Here is a 23,174-nt window from a genome sequence, read left to right on the forward strand (position 1 = left end):
CAGATAGAGAAGTTTGGTGACCCAAATGGTATCGTCCAGTTTACTGAGGATGCTCTTCGAGAGCGTGTCTACAATGAATCCACAGAAGCAGAGGGCCCATTCAACATTTCCCTGTCGGTTACACGCAGAGAGGGTGTCATGGGTAACATCACGGTAAGATTGCATCAATATGCATTGACTATTTATCAACAATTTCCTATTTTAGTGCTTGAATTAGCTGAGTTTAATTCTTTATGGCCACTTTTAACATGTCAACACAACCATACTTTCTCTCACACCTCAGGTGCATTGGCAGATACAGAGTGACTCAGATACAGCAGGTGACTTCCTAGCCCTAGCTGGCTCAGTGACGATCCTGGAAGGCCAAAGGGAGGCAGAAATTGTCCTCAGCCTGATGCCCGATACAGTGCCAGAGCTGGAGGAGCTCTACACTGTCCGGCTCACAGCTGTGGAGGGTGGGGCAACACTGGATGCCAATCAGAACTTCATCAGAGCGCACATCAGGTTTGTTGTGATGGCTCAGTTTTGCTCAATAACGTATATTGACTAAAAAAAGTCTGTTTGAGTTAACTTGAAATGAATCTTCCTCTCTCAACCTCAGGGTGCGCGCTAACGATGAGCCCCACGGTGTCTTTTCCCTTAACCCCGAGCAGCAGTCTATAGTAGTCATGGGGTCAGGGTCTGAAGTCACCAGAGCTCTGGTTATGAATGTGACACGGCTGGCTGGGCTGTTTGGCAACGCTAGTGTGGGCTATAGGATCAGTGGAGGGATAGATGAAGTGATGGCCATCGAGGAGATACTGGGAGGACAAGCTGTAGGAAGGCTGCTCTTGAGAGAGGGACAGACCTTCAGTACGATCACTGTGCCCATCAGCAGCCAGGTAAGCATGAGCATCAAGACTTAAAATTCTGTGAATGATTAAAGAGAAATCTTTTTAAAAATACCTAGTTTTATTTTGTTTTAAGCACCCATATAACACTTGTCAGTTTTCCTGTTTTTCTCTCTGTAGGTGTTTTTGGCAGTGGGTGAGAGCTTCACAGCAGAGCTGACTGATGTCAGGCTAGTCAGCCCTATTTTCGGCTCTCCGCCTCGCCTCCTCCGTGAGGCCAGTGTTGCTACAGTGACTGTGCCAGAAGAAGCCGCCAGCTCAGAGGTGAGGTGTGGTTGTGGGTTTTTTGTTTGTTTGTGTATGATTTATCTGCAGGAGAGAGATTCTTTTTGTAACTGAGCCCTCTGCAGAGGACACTTCTCATTGTTGTTGGGGCCTCAGTGCCTTGATCAAGGACATTTCATAGGGTGTACGTTTCTTCTGGTCATAAACTCAGCGTCACTTTACAGTTTTTTGTTTTGGAAGTTTTCCTTACATTGAATATTACCTTCCCACAATGTGGGTATGAATTTGCAAACATGATGCATCTGTTTTCTGTTTGTCAAGGTAGAGTCATTTACACAGACACTGACAGAAACTTGATCATTACAGTTTATTCAATTATGTCTCAGCCACCAGACAACAAACTTGGCCTTATTGCTGTGATATCTCTCTCCACAGACTTTAATATGATTTAAAACTTACATAAAACCTTTGTAACTGAGTTAGTGCCGAGTCCTTGACTGCTCTGTGAATACTCAAGCCTTGTGGAAGGTCCATATAACACACTAGGGCTAACACATTTAGCTGCTAACAATGAAATCCATATGACAGACCTTGTGTACACAATACAGAGACACTGTCTTTGTGCAGAATATTCTAATGTAAAGGTTTAATGCAAGGTCAGTGCTAAAAAATACAACAGAATCATAAGAACAATGGATTTATTTTGTTTTTGTTTTCACAGTAATAGAGGGAATAAGATAACAACGTGATTAACTGTCTTCTGTACTGTTGTGCAGGTTGGCTTTAGATCCCTGGCTCTGCAGGTTTCAAGTATAGAAACAGGGACATGTGAAGCAAAAGTGACACGAACGGGGCTGTTTGGGGACATCATGGTGCAGTGGAAGGCTGGGTATCCTTCAGGACAGGCTCCACCTGGGCTCAAACTGGGAGCTATCACCCCAAGCGCAGGTAAAACACCCAGAGAGAGAGCGATCTCTGCAGCAGTGCAGACTCACACATTATCTCAACTGCTTTCATTTTTTCTTTCAAATGATTTTCGGTAAAGGTAAAGTCATATTTGAGCTTTCATCTCTGATCTGATGTACTACCCTCAAAGAATATACTTGCTTTCTGTCGACCCAAACACTTCTAATCTGGTGTGTAGCCTCATACCAAACACTAACATGGACTAATGACAGCCCTGAATCTTGGTCACGTGCTTCTTTCTTCATATTCAGGCTCACTGACCCTTGCCCATGGAGAGAGGACTAAAGCCATATCGTTCACAGCTGTTGCTGATGCATCTGAGCCGGCTTCCTATGCTGTACACCTCAGTGCTGCCATGTCCAGCGCTTCTGCAGCCGGTACTGTCAAGCTCAGGTAATGGTTTCACTGTGGTGTGGTTTCGTTATTCCCTTTGCCACCATCTGAGGAGGCAATTTCCTAATGTTGCTCATTTAAATCATCAATACAATTGACATATTTGCTGATATCTGTTTCCCTGCACAGGTCAGGATTTACTGTTGCAGAAGTGGAGCCTCTGGGAATATACCAGTTTTCCCCCGATTCCCGCCAGCTGGTCATAGCAGAGGACATCCAGACTATAACACTTTATGTTCAGAGGCTCTACGGTTCTCGTAGCAACAGCACCCGCCTGTCCTATACAACAGTAGCAGGCAGCGCAGCAGCAGGAGAGGACTTTATTGCAGTGCCAGATGGCCGTTTGGTCTTTGACTCACCTCGCCAAACCAACACTTCCTTCCGCCTTTCAATACTTGACGACTCCATTTCAGAGGCTGATGAGCACTTTCACGTCAACCTTACAGATGTTCAAGTCCTCACTCCAGATTTAGCTTGGGCAGATGCCGCTCCTCGCCTCAACCCTCGGCACAGTGTGGCCACGGTCACCATCCTGGCCAGTGATGTGACCGGAGGAGTGCTGAGTATTGGACCTGACGTGGTGCAGATACCTGAGGACAGGGATGAGGAGACCCAGCAGGAGCGGAGGGTGGTTCTGAGGGTGCGCCGGTCTGACAGTGTGTCTGGAGCTGTGAGGGTTCGGGTCCAAGCATACGGAGGTGTGTGTTTGTTCTGTTGCACTGCTTTATTGCACCATTACAATGTATTACAAGATAATTTGCTGCTGTGTTTACAGTTTTGCTTTAAGTTGTGTTGCTGTGCGCTTGTGTCCAGATGGAAGTACAACACCTCTTCCCTTCACTCTGGAGCCTCTTGGCACCCTCGCAAAGGAAGAACAGGATTTCCGCTTGGAGTCCAGCGTAGTTTCGTTCCAGGCTGGTCAGAATGAGACAGAAGTCGTCCTCCTCATCCTGGATGACTCAGAGCCGGAGGGACAGGAAGTATTCTTCATTTACCTCAGTGATCCAGAGGGAGGAGCGCAAATCACAGATAGCCCATACCAGGGCTTTGGAGCTTTTGCCAAGATCACCATCCTTGGTAAAATAATTAAAAAAATAGTTTGTTTGAGGCAGCTAGACTGAAGATAAAAATAAGGTGTATTTATTGCTGTTCTGCTCACATTTTGTTCCAGCAATTAAAAATCCTACATCATGTTTATTTGTTGATATGTATTCTGGACTCTGTCTTCTTCTGTTTATAGCACTAGCTTAACCCCAAGTGAGTCTTTTGGGTCTAATCAAATGGACTCAGAGACATGTGAATGTTATCTCAATGAGTAATTCAGTGTTCTTCTCCGGTTTCACTGATGCCATCTGATTTACATTAGATCACTGCTACATTAGTCTCCAGCTGCTCTTCTGGGCCTCAGTTCTCACATAATCACTGCAGTGGGCAGGTTATTTGATTATTCTGCATGTGTGATCGATTACAAAAATAAACCAGTGAGGTTGTGAGGAAATTAATTTGCATTCGTTCTGTTTATCGTTCTCTCTGTCCATACCAGGAAGCGACTTCCACAACGGTATTATAGGGTTTAGTCTTAATTCCCTGAAGGGCCAAGTTCTCGATGAGGATTCAGAGAACAGAACTGCTCTCCTCCATCTGCAGAGACAGGAAAACAGGTAACAAAACAACCTTTGTTTGACATGAATGTTAAAAACAAACCGTCATGGTTCCGTATTACAATGCAACCGAGAAGTTTTACTGTTTGCTGTGTACTCCTTCTCTGTTTAGAGCCTTTGAGGATTTGCAGGTTTTCTGGAGAGTTACCTTCAGCAAGGACACTCTAACTCTTATCAACAACGGAGTCAACCTGACCAGACAGCTGGTGCAGACCTCAGGAGCTGCGCTGTGTAAGAGAGGAGAGATAATCTGTGCTCTCACTGTGGAGGTCCAGGACGATGAGGTGAGAGAGAGGCAGAGGCCCCCTGGTGAAAGCACTGCAACAACATGTCGATATCTTGCTGACCTTGAATCCTGCAGTATAAGGATAGATTGCAAATATGGTGGAATAATGATTTTTGTTGTCTGTGTATTCATAAGAAAAGCTGTGGTGCACGAAATATATCACTCACCTCTCTTGTCATAGGACCCAGAGTACCAAGCGTGGTTCTTGGTGGAGATTTATCAGGTGGGTGCTGGAGCAACCATTAATGAGACCACCCGGTTTGCCAACATCACCCTGGCAGAGAGCGACGATCCACAAGGCCTCGTGTACTTTGCTGTTGGCCACAGGCTGCCCATTGCCACCCTGACGACCACAAGGCTCAGTCTCCAAGTGTACAGACGAGCAAGCACAGCTTCAGTCATGTCTGTACAATACCGCACTCTGGTCAGTATTAACAGATGTATAATCCTAAAGGACAAGCATACATCATACATGGCATGCATGCATACATGTGAATACAATTAAAATCTGCACAAATGCACACAAACATGCACTGTGTAAATGTTTGAGAGAGGATTTGTAATTGGTTGAATTCAACACTGCTCTCTTACTTTTTTATTGGGCGTACTTCTTGTTCTTTCAGCTTTGCCTTGGATGTGTCATTCTGTGTAGCAGGAAATCTCATTTTCAGTTCAGGCTAATAATATTCCAACCATTAACCAGCTGAAATAAGATTCTTCACTTATCGTAACACCTGAGCATGTTTATCTGTCTCTGTCCGGTCTGGCTTCATTGACCTGATTTCCCACATGCTAAGCAGACACAAATCTAATGGTATACTGATCTAATTTGTCTCTTACATAACACTTGCTTTTTAAGCCAGTTAGAAAGACTTCACTTTGTCATGCTATGTGTACTAACTGAGCACCAATACTACGATCCATTGCACAGTGTGAGAATGTTTTCTCACACTTCTTCCATGATATAATCCAGAAATGGAGGGCATTGAACTAAACTGAAGTTAGTAGTTGTTTTTCTTTTCTTCTGACGGTGGTCCCTTGAAGCTTTCAGTGTGTCCTTCACCTGTTTGTTATCATGTTTATTATTCATAATTGTCATGGTTTATTGATTCTTATGATGAACAATGTTTCCTCCTCTCCTCACCTCTTTAATCTCGTTGCCACCCTCCTCTTCTCCGAGGCACCACTATTAGAGATATCATGGCTGTATGTACTTCAGGGCCATAAAGTATTCAGTAGCGCTCTCACTTTTTGATATTGGAGATCAAAGTAGGAGAGTGTCTAGTGCACTCAACAAAAACCTCACTGAGACACATGACCAGGTCATCTGCTTTCATCTCTCAGAACCAAAGCATGTTGCGAGACAAAAGGATTGATGCATAATGAAAGCCCAGTCCTCATTTGGTTTACATTATGCTTTCACAACAATGTCAGCTTCACTCATCTACATGTGCTGCTATTGGAATGCAGGCCATGTGAACGCTGTTTGCCGAATGAGAAGTCTGCTTTCAGTGGTCAAGAGCAGTCGAAGCAGTTGCTGACTGTTTTCAGGTTCCTTGTCATTTTGTCTTTGTTTTTACATTTCGGTTACACGTAAGTTTATTTTGTAAGCTGGTTAACATGACTCAATCCAACAAAAAGCCTTTCTGTTTTCCCTCCAGGAGCTTTCCAGAGATGAGGTGGTGGGTCCCGCTATAATCCGGCCTGCTAAAGCAGGGATGGACTTTCCCAAACAGGAGGGTAGGCTAACTTTCGATGTGGGCCACCGTAACGCATCTTTGGACATTTACCTCACCCCTGACCTCGCCTCGTCATTGCCCACACCGAAGCGCTTCCAGGTGGAGCTCTACAATGCTACAGGGGGAGCCAGAGTGCACCCTCAGTTTGGAGTAGCTAATGTGACTGTGGTGTCAAATGCAGCAAGTGAAGCCGTGTGGGTCTTACTGGACCAACTGCATCAGCCTCTTGACCCAGCTAAACTGAACCAGGTGCTGCAAGAACTGATCAATAAAGTCACTGCACCTCTTACTCGTGAGCAGATGGCCGCTGTGCTCGAAGCTCTGGGGAAGGTAAGAAGATGTGAGACTGAGGACAAAAACTCCTGTCAACTTCTACCAAAACCATAAGGCCATTTTGACGCTGAGCAGAAAGAATAGTATGATATGAGATAACATCTAACTGTTCTATCTGCCCCCTCACAATATAAATATCATGATATGAATCCAGGTATCGTCTATGATTTTTTAAATATTTGTTTAAGTTTTAGTCATCTAATTTTCAACATATTTGCTCTTGAATATATTGGATTTTATCGGTCTTTCCCAGCTCTTGGTGCAAGTAGCAGATTACAGATTTGCAGAAATTATTGTGTAATTAGTCACTTGTGAGGGAAACACTTGCCTCTGCATGATTTTCCTTTCTCACCCCCTAAATCTAGTGAGTCAGTGTAGCATGTGTCAGACAGCTCTACGCTAAAGGGCATACATCAGCCCCACTTCACTGCTCTGACAGATCTGAGGACTAGTTTGTCATCTGAAAAGGTCTCACTTGTCACTGTTTGAGCGCTGCACCGCTCTGATGTTAGAGTCTACATGCAGTATAGCACTTGCTCAGCCTCCAGACAAGCGGAGACACCACTGTAATTTAATATGACGGAGTGTGCGGGGGACGGAAGAGAGAGCAGAGACAGCACAAATGAGTTACACGGCATGAGGAGACGTGGGAGCACAAAGAGAGGAGGGAAAAAAGAGGCATGAATTCACTATGAAAGCTGCATAACACTGAGGCCTAAACCAAAGAAAGTGACAGAGCCAGAAGATAAATAAGGCACTGAAATTCAGATCACACATGCAGTACATCAGTGCTAGAAACTTGCTAGCAATACTGGAGCGAACTGTTCCTCAATGCATTGTCGCTTGACTGCAAATACTGACAAAAAGGTCTCTATCCACTTCTCTATTTATCTCTGTCTCCTCTGAGCCAGGTGCTTGCCGAGGCAGAGAGGACGCCTTTACGGGAAAGTAGCCGCAATTTAACCTATGACCTGCTGTGCGCCTTGGCCAATCCCAGCAGAGCGGACACCAGAGGCCTCAGCCACCTTGCTGAGGTGGCCGAGCGATTTGCATTCTCGCTGCTCGCGCACAGTCAGTGTGAGATGTGAGTGTCCATCATCACAAAGAGTGAAAAGTGGTGTGGAGTGGAGATCCCTCTTTTGAATTTTAAGATGTTGTAAAGATGTTGGTCTTAACAGATAAACACTACCTCGCTGTGCATGTTACATCAAAACAACAAGGATTTTCTGTTTAAATATTAATTGTGAGGTTTTCTTGCTTGCTGTTACACGTTTTTCTTGGTGTGATCTTTTCCAGAAGGGGCACCATCCTGGAAACATGTCCGTATATGACCATCTCTGCCTTCCAATGGTACCCCACACAGATCAATGGACACAAGTTCAGGGGCCGTAATGCAGACTTCTTCCAGCTCCCGGATACTCTGCTGCCAGTACCAGCAGTCTCGACCGCAGACTGTGGCAACCTCAGCCGGATTCAGCTGACCGAGTTTAGGACTGAGCACTGGTTTCTCATCAATGATACAACCACTGCTCTCAGTGGGAAGGTAGGGACACACAGAGATGATTAGACTTCTCATTTGCCTCCAATTGTTTGTTATTTGATTCTTGGAAAGTGTGTTTGATTAAAAACAGCAGGTGGCAGTATTACTCCAGTATAATCAGCCATTAATTTTTCAGCTCAACAGTTGAACCCTCCTCTCTTCTTTTGTTTATATCTAGGTGTTCTCAGCCAGCCTCCAGGACAGAGGGTCACGACCCCTGGAAGATGGCAATGAGGTGGTGTATCGTATTCACACCCCTGGTCGGCAAGTTAAACCTGGCCGGTCTCTGTGCCTTCTGTGGAACCAGACCACCGCCAGGTAATCCACCACAGACACACCTATCCATCAGCCTTTCTAAATGAACTGAAAACAACAAGGTGACTCCCAAAATGTTTCTGTTCTCAATGATACGGCCATGAATCGCTTCAGCGTTACCTGGTAATATCAGTGGCTGAAGTTGTTTGTTCTAGTTTATGCCCACTGAAACTTTTGTCTTTTGCTAATTGTTATTTATCTCAAGTAAGTTGTTTATCAGCTCTCTCTGGTACTGTAGTTCGTATTGTTTAAGTGACGGGCAATAGCCTCCCAGTATGGCCTCTCTGTGGCTGTGACGGAAGTCACATCGTTGTGCTCCATATCTCCACATTCAGTCCACTTCACTCTGAATCTTCCCACTCAGAGTTGGTTTGTTGAGGACATTCCTGGGGCGTGCAATGGGACTTGGCTGGAACACGCTGTTACAAGTCAAGAATTGGCAGGTTTGGTTTGGCCGGAACAGCTCCTTAGGACGATGAACCCCCGAAAACAGATGCGATGACTGAGATGGAGAAGGTGGAGAGAGAAGAGAAGCCACTGATAGGGAAAGGTCGCAATGTGACTTTGTTGCTGTCAGTGGAAGGTCGAAGTCAATGTTGCAGTGCATAGTTTAAGCTTTCCTTTCGAAAACTGCTCATTCAGTTCCTGGCTGTCAATGTTCTGGTTTGTCACACATCATCTTTGAATGGTAAAGGTGACACAGTTGAAGAAGCCCAAACACCTGAGAGCGAACTGGACGTACTCATAAACATGATGCTGCAGCCTCTTCCTCTCCTCTCTCCTCTAGCTGGTCCTCTGATGGTCAATACTGCAGGGTTGTGAAGGAGAGTGGGAGCTATGTGGAATGTGCCTGCTCCCACTTGTCTATCTACACGGCCTACGCCGAGTTTGCCACTCTTGCATCCTACAACGACGCCTTCTACGCCTCGGGATTTATCTGCATCTCAGGTATAAAACACACTGCGTCTGTTTTCATATGTCTTCACTTGTACTCCTGAGACTTTCCTTTTTGCCCACTGCCTGCCTGCCCTTCTCCTCAGCTCTCTTTTTCTTTTCGAGCTTTATCTTCCACATTCCTCCCACATTGCTATAAATAGCGACTGCTGGTTTATATAAATAATTAGTTCATTTATCATTAATATTGGTTCTCACTTCTCCTTCCTCAGGCTTTGCGTTGGCCATTATATCCCACGTGCTGTGCTCTCGTTTCCCCATGTTTGCTGCCAAACTGCTCACTCACATGATGCTGAGCTGCCTTGGAACCCAGGTAATACAGTTCTGCTCACATCTTGTGTACAGTGCATTACAATAAAGGTCACAATGAGCACTAACACCCTCAATTCACAGCTTATGAAAGCTGAGACTTTCATACTCCCGCACCATCTGCATCAGTTTCTGTGGCATTTTCATCCATTCATATAGAAGTTCTTAAATGTAGATGGATAGGGAACCTTTGCAAATGGTTATGGAGGCATTCATCTCTCTGTGCTAAATGGATCAGTAGCTCACACGCATTAACACAGCTGCAGCACGGGTAATAATGACAGAAACATTAAAAACACACACACATACTCCTTCAAATTAAAATATTATTACATTTACTGAGAGCGCGCACACACACACACGCAGACACACATATACACAGACGTGAACACACATCGCTGAATGTCACTGGTTGCGTAGCTTGCGGGCCGGCGCGTCCTGACAACGCAGCCATGCCCCCCGCACCCTCGCCCATTAAACACGCAAGCTGTCACATAAGCAATGAGCGAGATAGATATGTGGCTGCAGGTCAGTCTCTCGGCTGGTCCCGGCCATGTCTGTGTGTGTACGTGTGCATGTGTGTGTGCGTGAGCGAGTGCGGGACTGGTAATTTTCCACTGGTCCCCCCTCTCTTTGGTTGACAAACACGAGCCCCTACGAAAGCAGACTGTCGTTGGGGGCTAACCACCTAAGGCTCGACCTGTTTATGGCCCAGGCAGAGCCCCTGAACCTAAAAGGGTTTTGGATGGAAAATTCCGTCCTGTTCTGATTCCTCGTTGGTACTGTACTGCACGTTAAGGCCCTCTTCCTTGGATGCACACATGTCTGAGATGGTGCTATAGTTTAGAAAATACAAGGCTGTGTTTCTGTGGCGTTCTGGTCAAGGCCAGTCGATGAAGGCCTGCTTGAATCCCTGACTGAAGGCCTAACTGAATGGGCTCTCTGGTAATAAGATGTACCCTCTGCATGGAAATCTGGCACTGCTGGGAATATTTCGGAGGTAATGGTTGGCTCACAGTACAGGATGTGCTGAATTAAAATAGACCCATTGACGTCATTGTCTTCACTTAAGTATGCACTTAATCTTAGATGTGAGGTGGTTAGCAAGAAACAAAAAAAACTAAACTTCCTTTTTATATAAATGCACGGCAGCTGAAGTTTTTTCTTCTCTGTCCAAGAACATTTGTAGACCGTCACGACTGATTGACTTTGTCAAAACGTGCATGCACAAGGCGATGTGTGCAACTGACCTAATTCTACAACATGATAAATTGTCCTTATGATTCAGTGTTGTGTCCTTGTGGAAATCACCTGCTTCACTGGAAAATTTTATCCCATATTCAGTGTTTTACTAGGAAGGAGGTTTTCCTAGTTCCATTTTGTTTTCCCATAGGGTTAAGCACACAAGTAAAACTAAGAAAGTCAATCTGTATTGACTCACTTATTGACTTACAATGGATTTAGAGGCTAAATGATAAGTAAAACGTGTGAAACATCCTGCCTCTTTTCAGGAAAATATCATATAATGTACACAGATAATGAAAGCCAAATTTTCATTTTCGCTTCATTTATGTGTAGACAGCACTTGTTAAAAGTATCTCTGTAGAGATCAGTTCATATTTTTGTGTGTTTTTTGAGGCATCATGAGAGTCTTTGTTTGTAAGGACTTATGTGAACTCTCAGCTCTGTGGCCCTGCAGTGACATTTCATTGGTAGTTTAAAGCCACTCCTCTGCTATTGAACTTGTTCATCTTTTGTCTTTTTGAGTTTGGGATGTATCCCGGCTCAAGGTAGCCATTAGGAAGCGATTAGAGTGAAACGTCTTGCTAAAGAAGGCCAAAGATCTCGCATCTTTGATAGCACAAAATGTAATTAGTGACCGAAATGTCTCCCGAACCTGCGGGTCTCAGCCTTGCTCGCGCCTCACCATTGATTTGAACTGTCAGGTCCAGCTCCAACCACCTCTGACAGAGAGGGCTCTCCATCTGTGGTGGCTGGGCTGTAATTAGTCACTGACGCTGCCCTCTGTGGGGAGAAAATTAAAGCTGCCCGTTTGATTTATTTCTCTCTGCAACAGCTACAGTCAGCTAGAAAGAACAAGAATAACATCCCGCCCCTCAGTGGAGTCTGAGAGCTGAGAGCAAATGAGGGAGATGGAGAAAGTGGAGGCTCGAGGTTCAGTGTACGTAGTTTTTAATTGTCTGACTGTCTCAGTATGTTGTCTGTTTGTTTCTAGTTAGAAAATGTCACATCAAGGGTCTTAAACCACGAACGAAAGGAAGGCAACCTGAGTGTGGATACAAGCAAGTGAGCAAGCAAAGTGCATTTAGTTTCTCCTTTTATCTTGTTCGCGGTGACGCTCCATCTCCTTCTTGTTTCCAGACATCACATATTTCACATCCCCAGTTTTGCTTCTCTTTCCAAAGAATAAATGAAAAGCACCTTCACAATAGCTCCATTGTATGGGAACCACAGAATACAGGCCACAGTAGTGAGAGGGATGTGCCTCATCTCATCATCAGGCACCTGTGGGCAGCATAATCAAAAAAAATGAAAGTCAATTAATTATGTATTCATTGTTGTCAGCTGGTAGGGCCACATAACACACAGCGAGTTCCATCACTACTGCTTCCCTAAGTTTTGAGTGAAGCTAAAAGACGTCCATCAAATTTCTTCAAACGTCTAGAGCAGCATATTGCCAGTGTCTTGTCGCTGTCAGAGAGGCAAACTGATAGCAGCCGCTGACATGGATATAGACATCAGACCTCCTACTGAGAGATAATAATGATTTGTCCAGCCACCACCTCAAGGGAGAGTCCTCTCGCTGTGAACGATTGTGGTTTTGTGTGTGTGTGCGCACGTCTTTGTCACATCAGAGGCTGTGTGGTGACAGTCTCTGGCTCCGGCCAGCAGTTTGTCCTCCCCTCAGCAAGACAACTGAAGATTGTCTGTGTAGAGTGGAAATTTACCCAGTGCATATGTACTGTGTAAGTGAGCCTCACCTGGTCGTACGAGTGGATGTATGTCAATGTGCGTTGGATGTTATGTGTTGTCATGTCAGGCCTCATCATACAAGAAGCAATAAAGCCCAGATTCAATAATTAACGAACATTAAAACAGTATGTAAGTACAGTACAAATGTGCACATGTTCATGCACGTTTTGTGAGTTATTGAAGAAATATTTTAGAAACTGAGAATTTTTCTATCTCTCAAAGAAGATCTGTGTTCATGGATTGTATTTGTTTTCCTCCTATTTGATTTTTACCTCTCTGAAATCATGTTTCTAGACCATCACAAGTCCATCAGAGTTAAACACATTGCATAACTTTTCTCCAATACATCATTGCTTTACTCCCCAAATGTTTTAGCCCTGAACTGAATGTTTATTTGGTCTACAGTTATACGTGGGCCTAGATGCAATAAAACCACACTGTAAACTCTTAGATCAGTATTCATGTGGTTTTTCTACGGGGGACAGATCGCTGCCGTCATACATCTGCGTTCATTTTGCCAGAAAATAAATCAGTGGCAGTCGCAAGCTGCAAGGTCACAGCACTGATGGATATTTTTGGTTAGAGGCCTCCTTTAAAACACAGCTAGATGGCTGATCTCTCTTTTTATTTATACCCTTTCTCTCTCCTTTTCTCATCTTTTTCACCTCCTCGGGCACTTCAGCATCCCATTTAGATTCATCCCTTTCCCACTAGTTTCATGGCCATGGATAAAGAGATTCCCAGATGACACGGGTCACTGGCGGTCTTTTCAGGGAAAGGTGAAGATGTTATGGTTCTGTTGTCGCCCTGTATACTGGTGCCTGTAGTGTCATTAAACCAACCGTAAAAATTTACAGCCTTGAGATAATCACAGGCACCACAGTCAATTTAGGCCTGTTATTTCAACACGGTATGATTTTATTAAAGGCCAGTAAACATATGTAAATGCTCCCCAGCCCAGTGGTGTTCTTAATAAATAACATCTGATTGACAGAATTCTCATAATTCATTGAAATCCTTCCACCTGGTCAAATACAGAGTGGGATTTTGGAGGTGTGTGTGTGTGTGTGTGTGTGTGTGCCTGAACACACGTATCCAGGTGTGGGAAAGGAAAATCTAATCTCCATCTCTATTGCAAACAAAACACAATTTGATTTCTCATCCATTGTAATTAAACAGCCCTCCACATCCCAGACGGCCTTTCCCACACACTCAGTCAAGTGTTTACCCCAGTGGTCCCAGTGCTTTATTCCAGTATCTGGGAGGTGTTTAGGTGACTCTTAGTTCTGGTTATAAAGGATTTCCTGTTAGCTCTGGGACTGGATCCAGCATTCAGACGTCTGCACCTCAATCCACAAACACACGCACGTATAAACACTAACTTCTATCCCTCCCTTACACCACCCACAACCCTGACGTCCCGTCTCTGAGCAGGATAAAGAAGCTGCCTGATTGCTGTTGGGAGGGGTGGGGGTGGGGGGGGTTATGTGAATTGCGTAATCCAAGACCTCACCGCATCTTTTTCTGCAGGACGTAAAATCAACACAAGTTGTTGTAATGAAGTGAGTGACTGCTTTTCCAGAGGAATTTCATCTGTTCCCATCATAACCAATCAGTCGTTACATCAATAAACAGAGTTAGTGTCGACCTCTCTGGTTGACGTCAGAGAATATGCCTCTATCTTATCGTGTTCCACGCTTATCCCCACAAGTGTTTGGGGACAAAATGAGAACGCAGAGGAGGGGAAAGAATGAGAAGAAAACTTGTGTTTACTTATTCCTTCTCCGGTCCACTTTCACATTCTTCCACTGTATTTTTCTCAGATGCTTCAAGTAAAAGGTCCCTTAAGGCTTTAATGAAAATGTTCATTGTCACTTAAAGTCATGATCCAAAAATAATCAGCAAGATAGAGTATACAGCATGCCCTTGATAAGATTTTAATGCATTTCTAAGCTCTTTACTGTCTGTCAGCGTGAGCTAATGGCAGGCAAGTGATGGAGGGGTATAAAGTATCAGCAGTCAGGGCCTGTGTTACTGTGTGTGTGTGTGTGTGTGTGTGTGTGTGTGTGTGTGTGTGTGTGTGTGTGTGTGTGTGTGCGTGTGTGAGTGTGTGGAGAGGACAGCGGAGAGGTGAAGACGGCCTCTTGGGAGACTCGTATTACTGGCTGGTCCAGCGCCTTGTGCCTGGTGTTGCCCTGACTCCTCTTCACCTGATCTGCCTCTGCAGCATCTTTCTTCCTGCTGTTCACTGTGACCTTCTCTCTTTTGCCCAATGCTGAAAAATGAGGCGCGAACGTACGAACTAATTGCTCATTTTTCCCTTAAAAATGTTCTTTCACATCTGCATTTTCCTGTTTTACTTTCATCTGTCTTTCTGCCCCCCCCCCAGCTTCTTCCTTCTCCTCTCACCTCACCTTTATTCCACAAAATGATGAGTAATGCCGCTGTTTCTATTCTGCGCCCCCTTTATCATTCTGGCTGCTGCTGGGCTTAGCTGGAAGTTGCGACATTACAAGCTGCAAAAAGTCTGCCTCGCTCTGTCTCCCCGGCTGGTCACATCCTGTGTGACTCATCGTTTGAGCAATGACGATATTTTCACATGTTGCATACTGGTTACAGACCCTGGCCTCACTCTCAGAGACTCACCAAACATCGGGATGTCTGCCAGCACCATTTTTATCAAAGTATAATAAAATCATCAACAATTGAATCACTGCCAGTCCCTAAAGGTACCCTGTGGAGTTTTCTTCTTTCTCACGTCTTTCCTTAAGGCCTGTCAGATGTCAGATTTCCCAAAAAACATGTGTAAATCAGGTTGTTTGGAAAAGTTTGAAACCTGCATTGTTTGCATCAATAACACTGCGCAGTCACCCCAGCTACTCACTGATCAGTTCCAAATGTGTAGCGCCTGCAGTGTTTGGTCTGTAAACCATTTACTGTAGATAGGCCATCTGATTTTACAGCAAGCAGTCCATCTTTTTTGCAGACACAGCAAACTACACTAGCTTCTGAAGATGTTTGACATTTTGTTCTGATCTGAAAAGTAATGAGATTTCATGTGGCATGTGTTCTGTAGTCTGTATTAGCCTGATAATCTTCATCTTCTGTGCAGGCTGGATAAAGCAAGGGGCAGTCAAAGGGATGCTAAACTCACACCTGTACGTCGCAGACAGTCGACTTCACACAGTGAAGTCAGGTTAAGCATTATCAAACCATAAAATCTAAAAGTTCAGCTAATGCTTTAGCTTTTTCACACTGACCTTTTCTTTGTCACGTACATCTTGACCACAGATCACCCATGCTTTACTTCTGTACTTCCATGAGAACATAAAGCAATGTTCAACTAATTTGTGTCCTCAGGTCTCATCAGGTCACACTGTGTGCAGTTTTGCACAGTATGGGCGAACATCAACAATCTGTCATAAGAGAAGAGTAACCACCGCCTGTAGCCCTCACCCACGTACTGTTGCACAAACACCTTAAGGGGAGCAGTTATTCATGAATCTGTCTAGTTGTTTATCTACCACGGTGGTGAGACATTAGTCCTATGTGGCTTACATTATGAGGTTGACATCAGGATGAAACACACACACACACACACACACACACACACACACACACACACACACACACACACACACACACACATGCACACACACACATACACACACACACACACACACACACACACACCATTTTCTGCTAATCCAGGCCACCCTTGTCAGCCCAGTACAACTTTCCTCGGTAAACTGTTGACCAGTAATATGAAACTGATTACATTCAGCCATGAACCCCATTAACCGTGTAGTATTTGCAGTATAATAATGTGCGTTTAATGTGCTTTTGCATAGGTTGCAAGCACTGACAGTTATGTATCCATGATAAGTTGAATTAATGGTGCTGGTTTTCTAACTTTCCACTGTGTTGCGCCACACTCTGCCCTTTCTGGACTCTGGAAGTTACACTCTCGTTTTTGCTAAATGTGTGTTGTCCTAACAGCTGGTGACCCTAGAAACACTTCCATGAACTTTCCTCTATTTCCAGAAAAAGCACAGTAAACAGGAGGCCGCTGTAGCCATCCACCTTCATCTCGGCTCGACAGTGAGCTCCTGCCTTGTCAGGTAGCTGCGAGATGTGAGACAGCGCAAAACCAGGAGCAGATCCTCCAAGCTGTCCATGCCGAGTGCAGTTATTTCTCATTTCGCAGTTATACACACCTTGAGACAGCATAACAAACCATTCACAAAAGCATAGACATTCAGCTGCAATATGGAGTAAGATATTTCTACATGAATTGTATGTTCCACAGGCTGACCGTGCACTGTGCACCTACAGAGTCTCTGAATTAACTAAATCCACTGTATATCTAACAGATATGACCTATTACTATCCCTGAGCTGTAACACATTGGCTTCCCATTCATTACCTGCTTCAGGAGATAAATGCAATCAACAGATCAATATCTGGATGTGAAATCACTTCTGGCAAGTCAAGCCAAGGCTTTATATCATTTATCAGTTGCTGGCACCCCTGTAATCTTATTTTTTTATGACAGGCTCATAACTTAAGAATTTAAGGTGTTGTAAATGTTCTGGCTGAAGGAAATCAGTTTAAAGCGTAACAATAGTCATTGTTGGTCTGCTAAGTGCTGTGCTTCCCAAACTCTCTGTGCTACAGCAGGCACCTTTTACCTGGTTCTGTGGAGTCGTTCAGTTTGCCATCAAGGACTTTATCAAAAGGCTACTGACACTGTGAATGATAAACAAAGTGGGAGTCTGCATTTGTCAAAGTCCCCGGGATCCTGCTCTATTTTTGGAGTTCGACAGCTTGTCTTGGCAGACCTTTGTGTGCAGTGTGAGTGGAGATTTAGAGAAGTGAAAACATGCTTTCCTCTGAAACTGTTGAGGTCAGTAGTGTTGCCGCTCGAGCTTGATGTTTGCACTGGTTTTCTAGGTTAGACCGAACAGGATGTTCCCCACTTGTTGTAATATATGACACTGCATATTGACATGAATAATATCTGTTTTTACACATGCTGTACTGTTAATATTTTGTATTGACATGAATTCATTATTTGTGATGATTCTGTTGAAAGCCTTTAAAGTCGTTTGAGGTCTTCCCATGCCTGGAAAACCATGAGAGAGAGAGGGAGGGTGAGAGAGAGAGAGAGAGAGAGAGAGAGAGAGAGAGAGACAGAGTAAGCTCTGTGATGCCAGCTTCATGGCCTGAAATAGAGAATGAGAGTCGCCTAACTTCCTCAAAGAATCAGGAAATGTCGAATGGAGGAAGGAAATGGCTAATGGTAATCAAGTAAAACTGTATCTATAATAAGGCCTTTTGTTCTTGGCTTATCAGTAAATTGTAATCAACCCACTTTGTCAGTTTGTCTTTAGCTTTGCTTGAATCTTGAATCTCAGTCTCAGCCTGGGTGTAATTTAATAATTTATGAGTTTATGATGATGACAACAGCAGGCGCGCTGCCGACTGCGAGTGCAGAAGCTCACAAACAAGACATATCTTAGCAACAGAAACAAACACAAGGCAAACATACACAGATAAACACACATATTCCAGCACATTCACGTGAATATGCTCACTCATACGCGCACTTAAATGCTCTTTACTATATTGTCAAGTAGCAGAGCAGCTCTGTGATGTCATCATTATGAAACACATGCATATGTTCGCGTTAATGAAGGCACAAACATACATAAGCATACACAGATGGCCACAAGCGCTTAGCCACTCATTTAACCCACTCCGCCATACATACACACATACAGAATACATAGCATCACAAACACAGCCCCAGCCTTCAGCTCGGGGTCTCTTTGACCTGTAGGGGTCACTGTAGCTCCACAGCCAGAGCCAAGTTCAACAGGCGCTTTGAATGAAGTGCCTGCTCAATGAATCCCCTGAGCTCTTCTTTTTTATGACTAGACCTTTTCTGGAGCACACTCAGAAATTGCTGCGCTGATGTCCAGACGGAAGTGGTTTAAGTCAAATCCTCCATCTCTTATTCTTTCCATGAATAAGAGACAACTACTGAACTAGCTGAATACAAAATTCTGAAATTGTTTGCAGTTAAATCACAGCTGTAGGACTGAGTCTTCCGAGCTATGTTAGTCTCAGCTGGGTAGTTGAAGGGGGCTTGGAGATAGTATGCAGTGTATTATAGTGCAGCTGTGGCTCTGATTAAGTCAGAATTACACAGCGAGGTACCGAAGTGGAGTGTATTGTGCACCTGTGTGCAGAAGCAGCATGAATGGGCATACAGTATTTAACTTGATCAGACTTCACATATTGATTGGTCTCACAGTCACCCACTGACTGACACTGAGCTGCTGCAGATGAGCCCGTTTGCATGAAAGGGATCCCTCCCGGATCAATGACCTGTTGGACAGCAGTGGATGAGGCTGCTTTAGTGGGCCTGTGTAGGTTTACGTAGGCTCCCTGATCAATATGATTAGTGCTCCAGATCTGGAAGTGATGCAACAGGTCACCATAAAAAGGTCTGCCTGTGCTTTCTTGCAAACACGAGTAGCTTAAGTCTTGTAACTCACATGGGGCTCTCATAATCACATCAGCATACTTGTGCATATATTAGAAAGACATGTTACATATTGTTGAGCTCACCACTCCCCTTTTCTCTCTCTGCCTCGGATTCTGAATCCATTGCACATGGAAAAGGAATGATGGGCTGTGCTGTTGAAGCCATGCAACAAAGACACAGCACCATTTATGAATCTGGTCATGTCTTCATGATGTTTTGCTGTGTGGCATTTCATCCACAATAGCACCATGTTCAATGGTCAAACCGTGGCAGTAGACCATAGAAGTGTGTTTGTGGGTTAGTGTACACCCACATCGTGTGTGCACTAGAGCACATCAGCACACACAGAGTTTTGTGGAAGAGCAAAGTAGACCCACCGAGTGTGTGTGTTCAGGAAGCTGACCTTGAGCAGCTGTGTTTTTATAGGTGTGTGTATGCACATGAATCCATGTGCGTGTGTGTCTAGTTCCTTGCAGCCCAAAGAGATCTCTGTCTGCTCTCCAGACTGGTTCACACCAGATGTTGAGGAAGGAAAAGCAAGAGGCTTCTTGAAAGTAGCCCTGGTGTGACGGAAAGCAGGTTCCCAGCAGCAGACGCTCTTTGACTGAAGTGTGAATGGGAGACAGGAGAGGAGGCCTGCTGGAATGCAGCTAAATGTGCATCATGTGGGTGGTACTGCTGAGATCTTCTGTACGGGGGAGTTAGCATGAGCACTGGTCTCTGTGTGAGTTTAGCATGAGCGTTGGTAGGAGATACAGCAACGGCTAAAATATCATTGGGAGTATTTATCTATACGTCGAGGGTTAGGGTTTGATTTGAGAAAACACAGATGAATACAATCACAAATAAAGATGCTTTTGAAAATATGCATTAATTTGGCTTCTTTTGTAACATAGTACAACAGAGGTATACACTGTGCAGGGCATTAGGTATTATACAGAATATCTTAGCACTTTTTAGCTTTAAAGCTTCAGACTACACCACATAAATCTGGGTTGTTCTTTGGTTTCCGCATTCCCTCAACTTGAAACAATGACACTAATGACACTGTAAACTTGTTGACAATGTTTGAGCTTGTTTCAGCCGCCTTGTACTCTTCAAAGTGCTGACAGTCCCTTATTGCTGTGTGACACCAGATCACACTGAAACTCCGAAACCTGCAGGCTCATTCCCAAAATACATGCTGAAAGCTCTTGATATCGTCCCTCCGGCCTCACAGATGCACAAAGGCATGTATTACTGTAACGCGGCCTGTGCTCACGTAAGCAAGTGTAGATGCAGTGTTGTGGTTGTTTGAATGTGAAACAGACTAAAGGGGAGTGGGTGTTTATTTGCCAACAGCTGGCTCAGCAAGTAAGCTTCGGCCTGAGGTTCAACCCAAAACACCCGTGAACTTTACTTCTACATGCTGACCTTAAGGAGATGGGCATGCTATTGCAAAAACACTTGAGAGAGCTAATCATTAGCACGCATGCACAGTGTGTTGGTGTCCAGTGAGGCTCAAAATGTTGAAAATATAGCAACAGAGGCTCTGTTAAAGTGAAAGGCCCCAGTGTGTGTCTCAGAGTGGCATTTGATGCCTCACACCACTGACATTTATTCATTTTCCATCGCCGCCAAGATGCAGCAGCTCACACTGTTTTTATTCCTCACTTATTTTTATTTTAGCAACCTCACATGTCCTGTCAGCAAATGTTAAATCTCTCCTCCTTTTCCACACACTGGCCCACTAACCCAGCTATCAGCCATCCCCATGTGACCCGCTTCTTGCAACTCGCTGTCCCGTGTGCTTCAGTACATAAACAACACACACGCGTGTCCCATGAGGCTGCAGCACGAGAGAGACTGGTGGTTCTCGCTCGCACTTGGTCGTGAAAGGCAAGAAAAAAGGAGTGAGAGTGGCACTGAAATTAATGCAGTTTCCAGTCCCCTTACTCATTTAAAGCAGAAGATTAATATGCAATTTGACATATTTATGCTGCCTTTGCTACAGTTGCTTGGATTGTGTGAAATGGTCACCTGCGAATGAGAAGAGGTGGCGTGATGGTGTCGAGAAGGGAAGTTTTTTGACGCCATTGCTTCCGTGAGAAAATGATAAAGTGAATGAGGGTGAGATGATAATCTCACATTTCTCTTTTCTTTTGCTTTATCTCTCTCTGAACAAAGGAATAAGAGGAAACACCCAGGGTGCAGGCTGAGGCTGGAACCAGCTAGATCAGACCGGTAGCTGTTAGAGAGAAGGGGGAGGTGAAGGAGAAGGGAGGAGGAGGAGGAGGAGGAGGGGGAGATGAGATGAAGGGTGGAGCAGAGGATGGAGAGGGAGTTGCGGGTAGAGGAAAAGGATGGGAGACGGGGTGCTGGAGGAGGGGAGAGGTGGAGGTTAAGTGTTTTGGACACGAGTGTAGATGGATAGTCTGGCAGGCAGAGAGCTAAGGCCCCATTCCCTCAGTGATGTAATGCATCAGGCACATGCTATTTTTAGCCTCACTGGTACACTTAGCTACGTTAGCGTCAGCACACAGGCTATCGATCAGCTGCAAAACTCACTGGGAGAATGGGAGCTGCAACCAGCAGCAGCACAAAGTGGCTGCTCCAAAATATCGTGTTTCCTGTGTGCAGTTTGTTTTTGCAGCATGTTTCTCATCTCCTTTGTTTGGCCCTATAACAGAGATGCAAGCATGCAAGTTTTGAGTTCAGAATCACCTACGAGATTTGTATGGATCTGAGGGGAAGCTGGGGGATTGTTCAAGATGACACACTGGAGAAGGTAAAAATGACAACTCCTGACATATCGTGTTCTGTGGCAGACGGCTGGCTAGCTAGCTAGCTTTCTCTGCTTGCTGTGCATGGACATTGATTATACATCTTCTTCTTCTTTGTTTCAGCCCTCTTGAGGTGACGCCATTTGCCGTTATGCAGATTTGCTGTTTTTCATTTACCACTGCTAACTTGAGGACGAGCGTTTTGTCTCTCTCAGACCTGCTAATCATGTCAAAGTGAGGTTAAATCTCATCTAAAGATAAGCAGAATCATTCCCAAGGCAGCAGTGGATCTGCAATAAAAACAGGAACAGCAAACTGAAAGTCTCCTGGGTGCTTCAGGGCCGCAGAACAAAGGGGAGCTCTCTGATTGGACATTTAGCAGAGGAGATGGACCAATAGTTCAGGCTTGAGTTCTTCGGCCTGATGACAAGGCCACATATGCTGCTTTGTATATGCTTTCTCAAAGGCCTTTTCATGGCCTCTGTCTCCCACAGTAATATCTTCCTTTCTGCACGTCGTACTCTCTCTCTCTGTCTCGTTTGCTCTCTGACAGCATTGTGTTCCCGGCAAAATCACACGTGCGTGACAGCAGCATCTTGATATGTAATCTTTGTTGAACGAATTAGTGGCATTCAGGCATTATGTGTGAGAGCTTCGGTGATTCCTGTTCTACCAGACACGAGAGCACGCACACAAGATGCTGCACTGACATGACTTGTGTTTAGTCTTGCAGCACCTCCCAGTCTCTGCTTTTAATAAGTCTGTAGCCTGAGGGTCTAGACAAGTCGACTCCGAGTGTCTTACACAAAAGAGAAGGTGGCCTGGGGACAAAGGACAGAGCAGTATGTAGGGCTTTGATGAACTCCACATCCACACCTGTCACCACCCCACCCTACTGACCTACCCCTGTGGCAGGTCGTCATCACTGCAGTGCTGACATGTACCTGTGCTGTTGTCACAATTGACTGAACAATGGGCACAGTTGTGACTTTGGCCTCAGTACGTACTTAGATTATCCCAGCTAATAGGCCTCGACAAAAGCCATATCCGTATCAATCGTAGCCCTGTAGCATTGCTGCTGACTCTGTCTCTGTCTCTTCACTGTGCTCAAGAAACACGAAGGAATGACAAAGAACAAATGAATGTAGTTTGGGTTTGATTTGCCCGAGGACTCCCCTCTATCTTCACACATGACTATATCATCAAAGGCTGTTAAGAAGTTGTTGTGTCACAGTTAATTAGTTAATGCAGTTT

At 44.7% G+C, this 23,174-nt stretch overlaps 1 protein-coding gene across 3 annotated transcripts in view; it reads left to right on the top strand.

Moving 5' to 3' along the window:
* The window catches only part of adgrv1 (adhesion G protein-coupled receptor V1), a 103,563-nt gene that overhangs the window by 49,440 nt on the left and 30,949 nt on the right, over positions 1 to 23,174 (top strand). For all 3 annotated transcript variants that reach the window (XM_076730479.1, XM_076730480.1, XM_076730481.1), the window contains 17 exons: positions 4 to 153; positions 284 to 504; positions 602 to 881; positions 1,011 to 1,154; positions 1,892 to 2,063; positions 2,333 to 2,474; positions 2,604 to 3,172; positions 3,288 to 3,551; positions 4,018 to 4,135; positions 4,248 to 4,419; positions 4,603 to 4,845; positions 6,083 to 6,490; positions 7,405 to 7,577; positions 7,790 to 8,036; positions 8,212 to 8,351; positions 9,136 to 9,296; positions 9,515 to 9,615. In XM_076730479.1, the coding sequence (XP_076586594.1) occupies positions 4 to 153; positions 284 to 504; positions 602 to 881; positions 1,011 to 1,154; positions 1,892 to 2,063; positions 2,333 to 2,474; positions 2,604 to 3,172; positions 3,288 to 3,551; positions 4,018 to 4,135; positions 4,248 to 4,419; positions 4,603 to 4,845; positions 6,083 to 6,490; positions 7,405 to 7,577; positions 7,790 to 8,036; positions 8,212 to 8,351; positions 9,136 to 9,296; positions 9,515 to 9,615 (3,705 nt within the window). The remainder of the gene's footprint in view (positions 1 to 3; positions 154 to 283; positions 505 to 601; positions 882 to 1,010; positions 1,155 to 1,891; positions 2,064 to 2,332; positions 2,475 to 2,603; positions 3,173 to 3,287; positions 3,552 to 4,017; positions 4,136 to 4,247; positions 4,420 to 4,602; positions 4,846 to 6,082; positions 6,491 to 7,404; positions 7,578 to 7,789; positions 8,037 to 8,211; positions 8,352 to 9,135; positions 9,297 to 9,514; positions 9,616 to 23,174) is intronic.

Source organism: Chaetodon auriga, chromosome 5 (genome assembly GCF_051107435.1).
Source record: "Chaetodon auriga isolate fChaAug3 chromosome 5, fChaAug3.hap1, whole genome shotgun sequence".
In the NCBI taxonomy this organism is placed as follows: Eukaryota; Metazoa; Chordata; class Actinopteri; order Chaetodontiformes; family Chaetodontidae; genus Chaetodon; species Chaetodon auriga.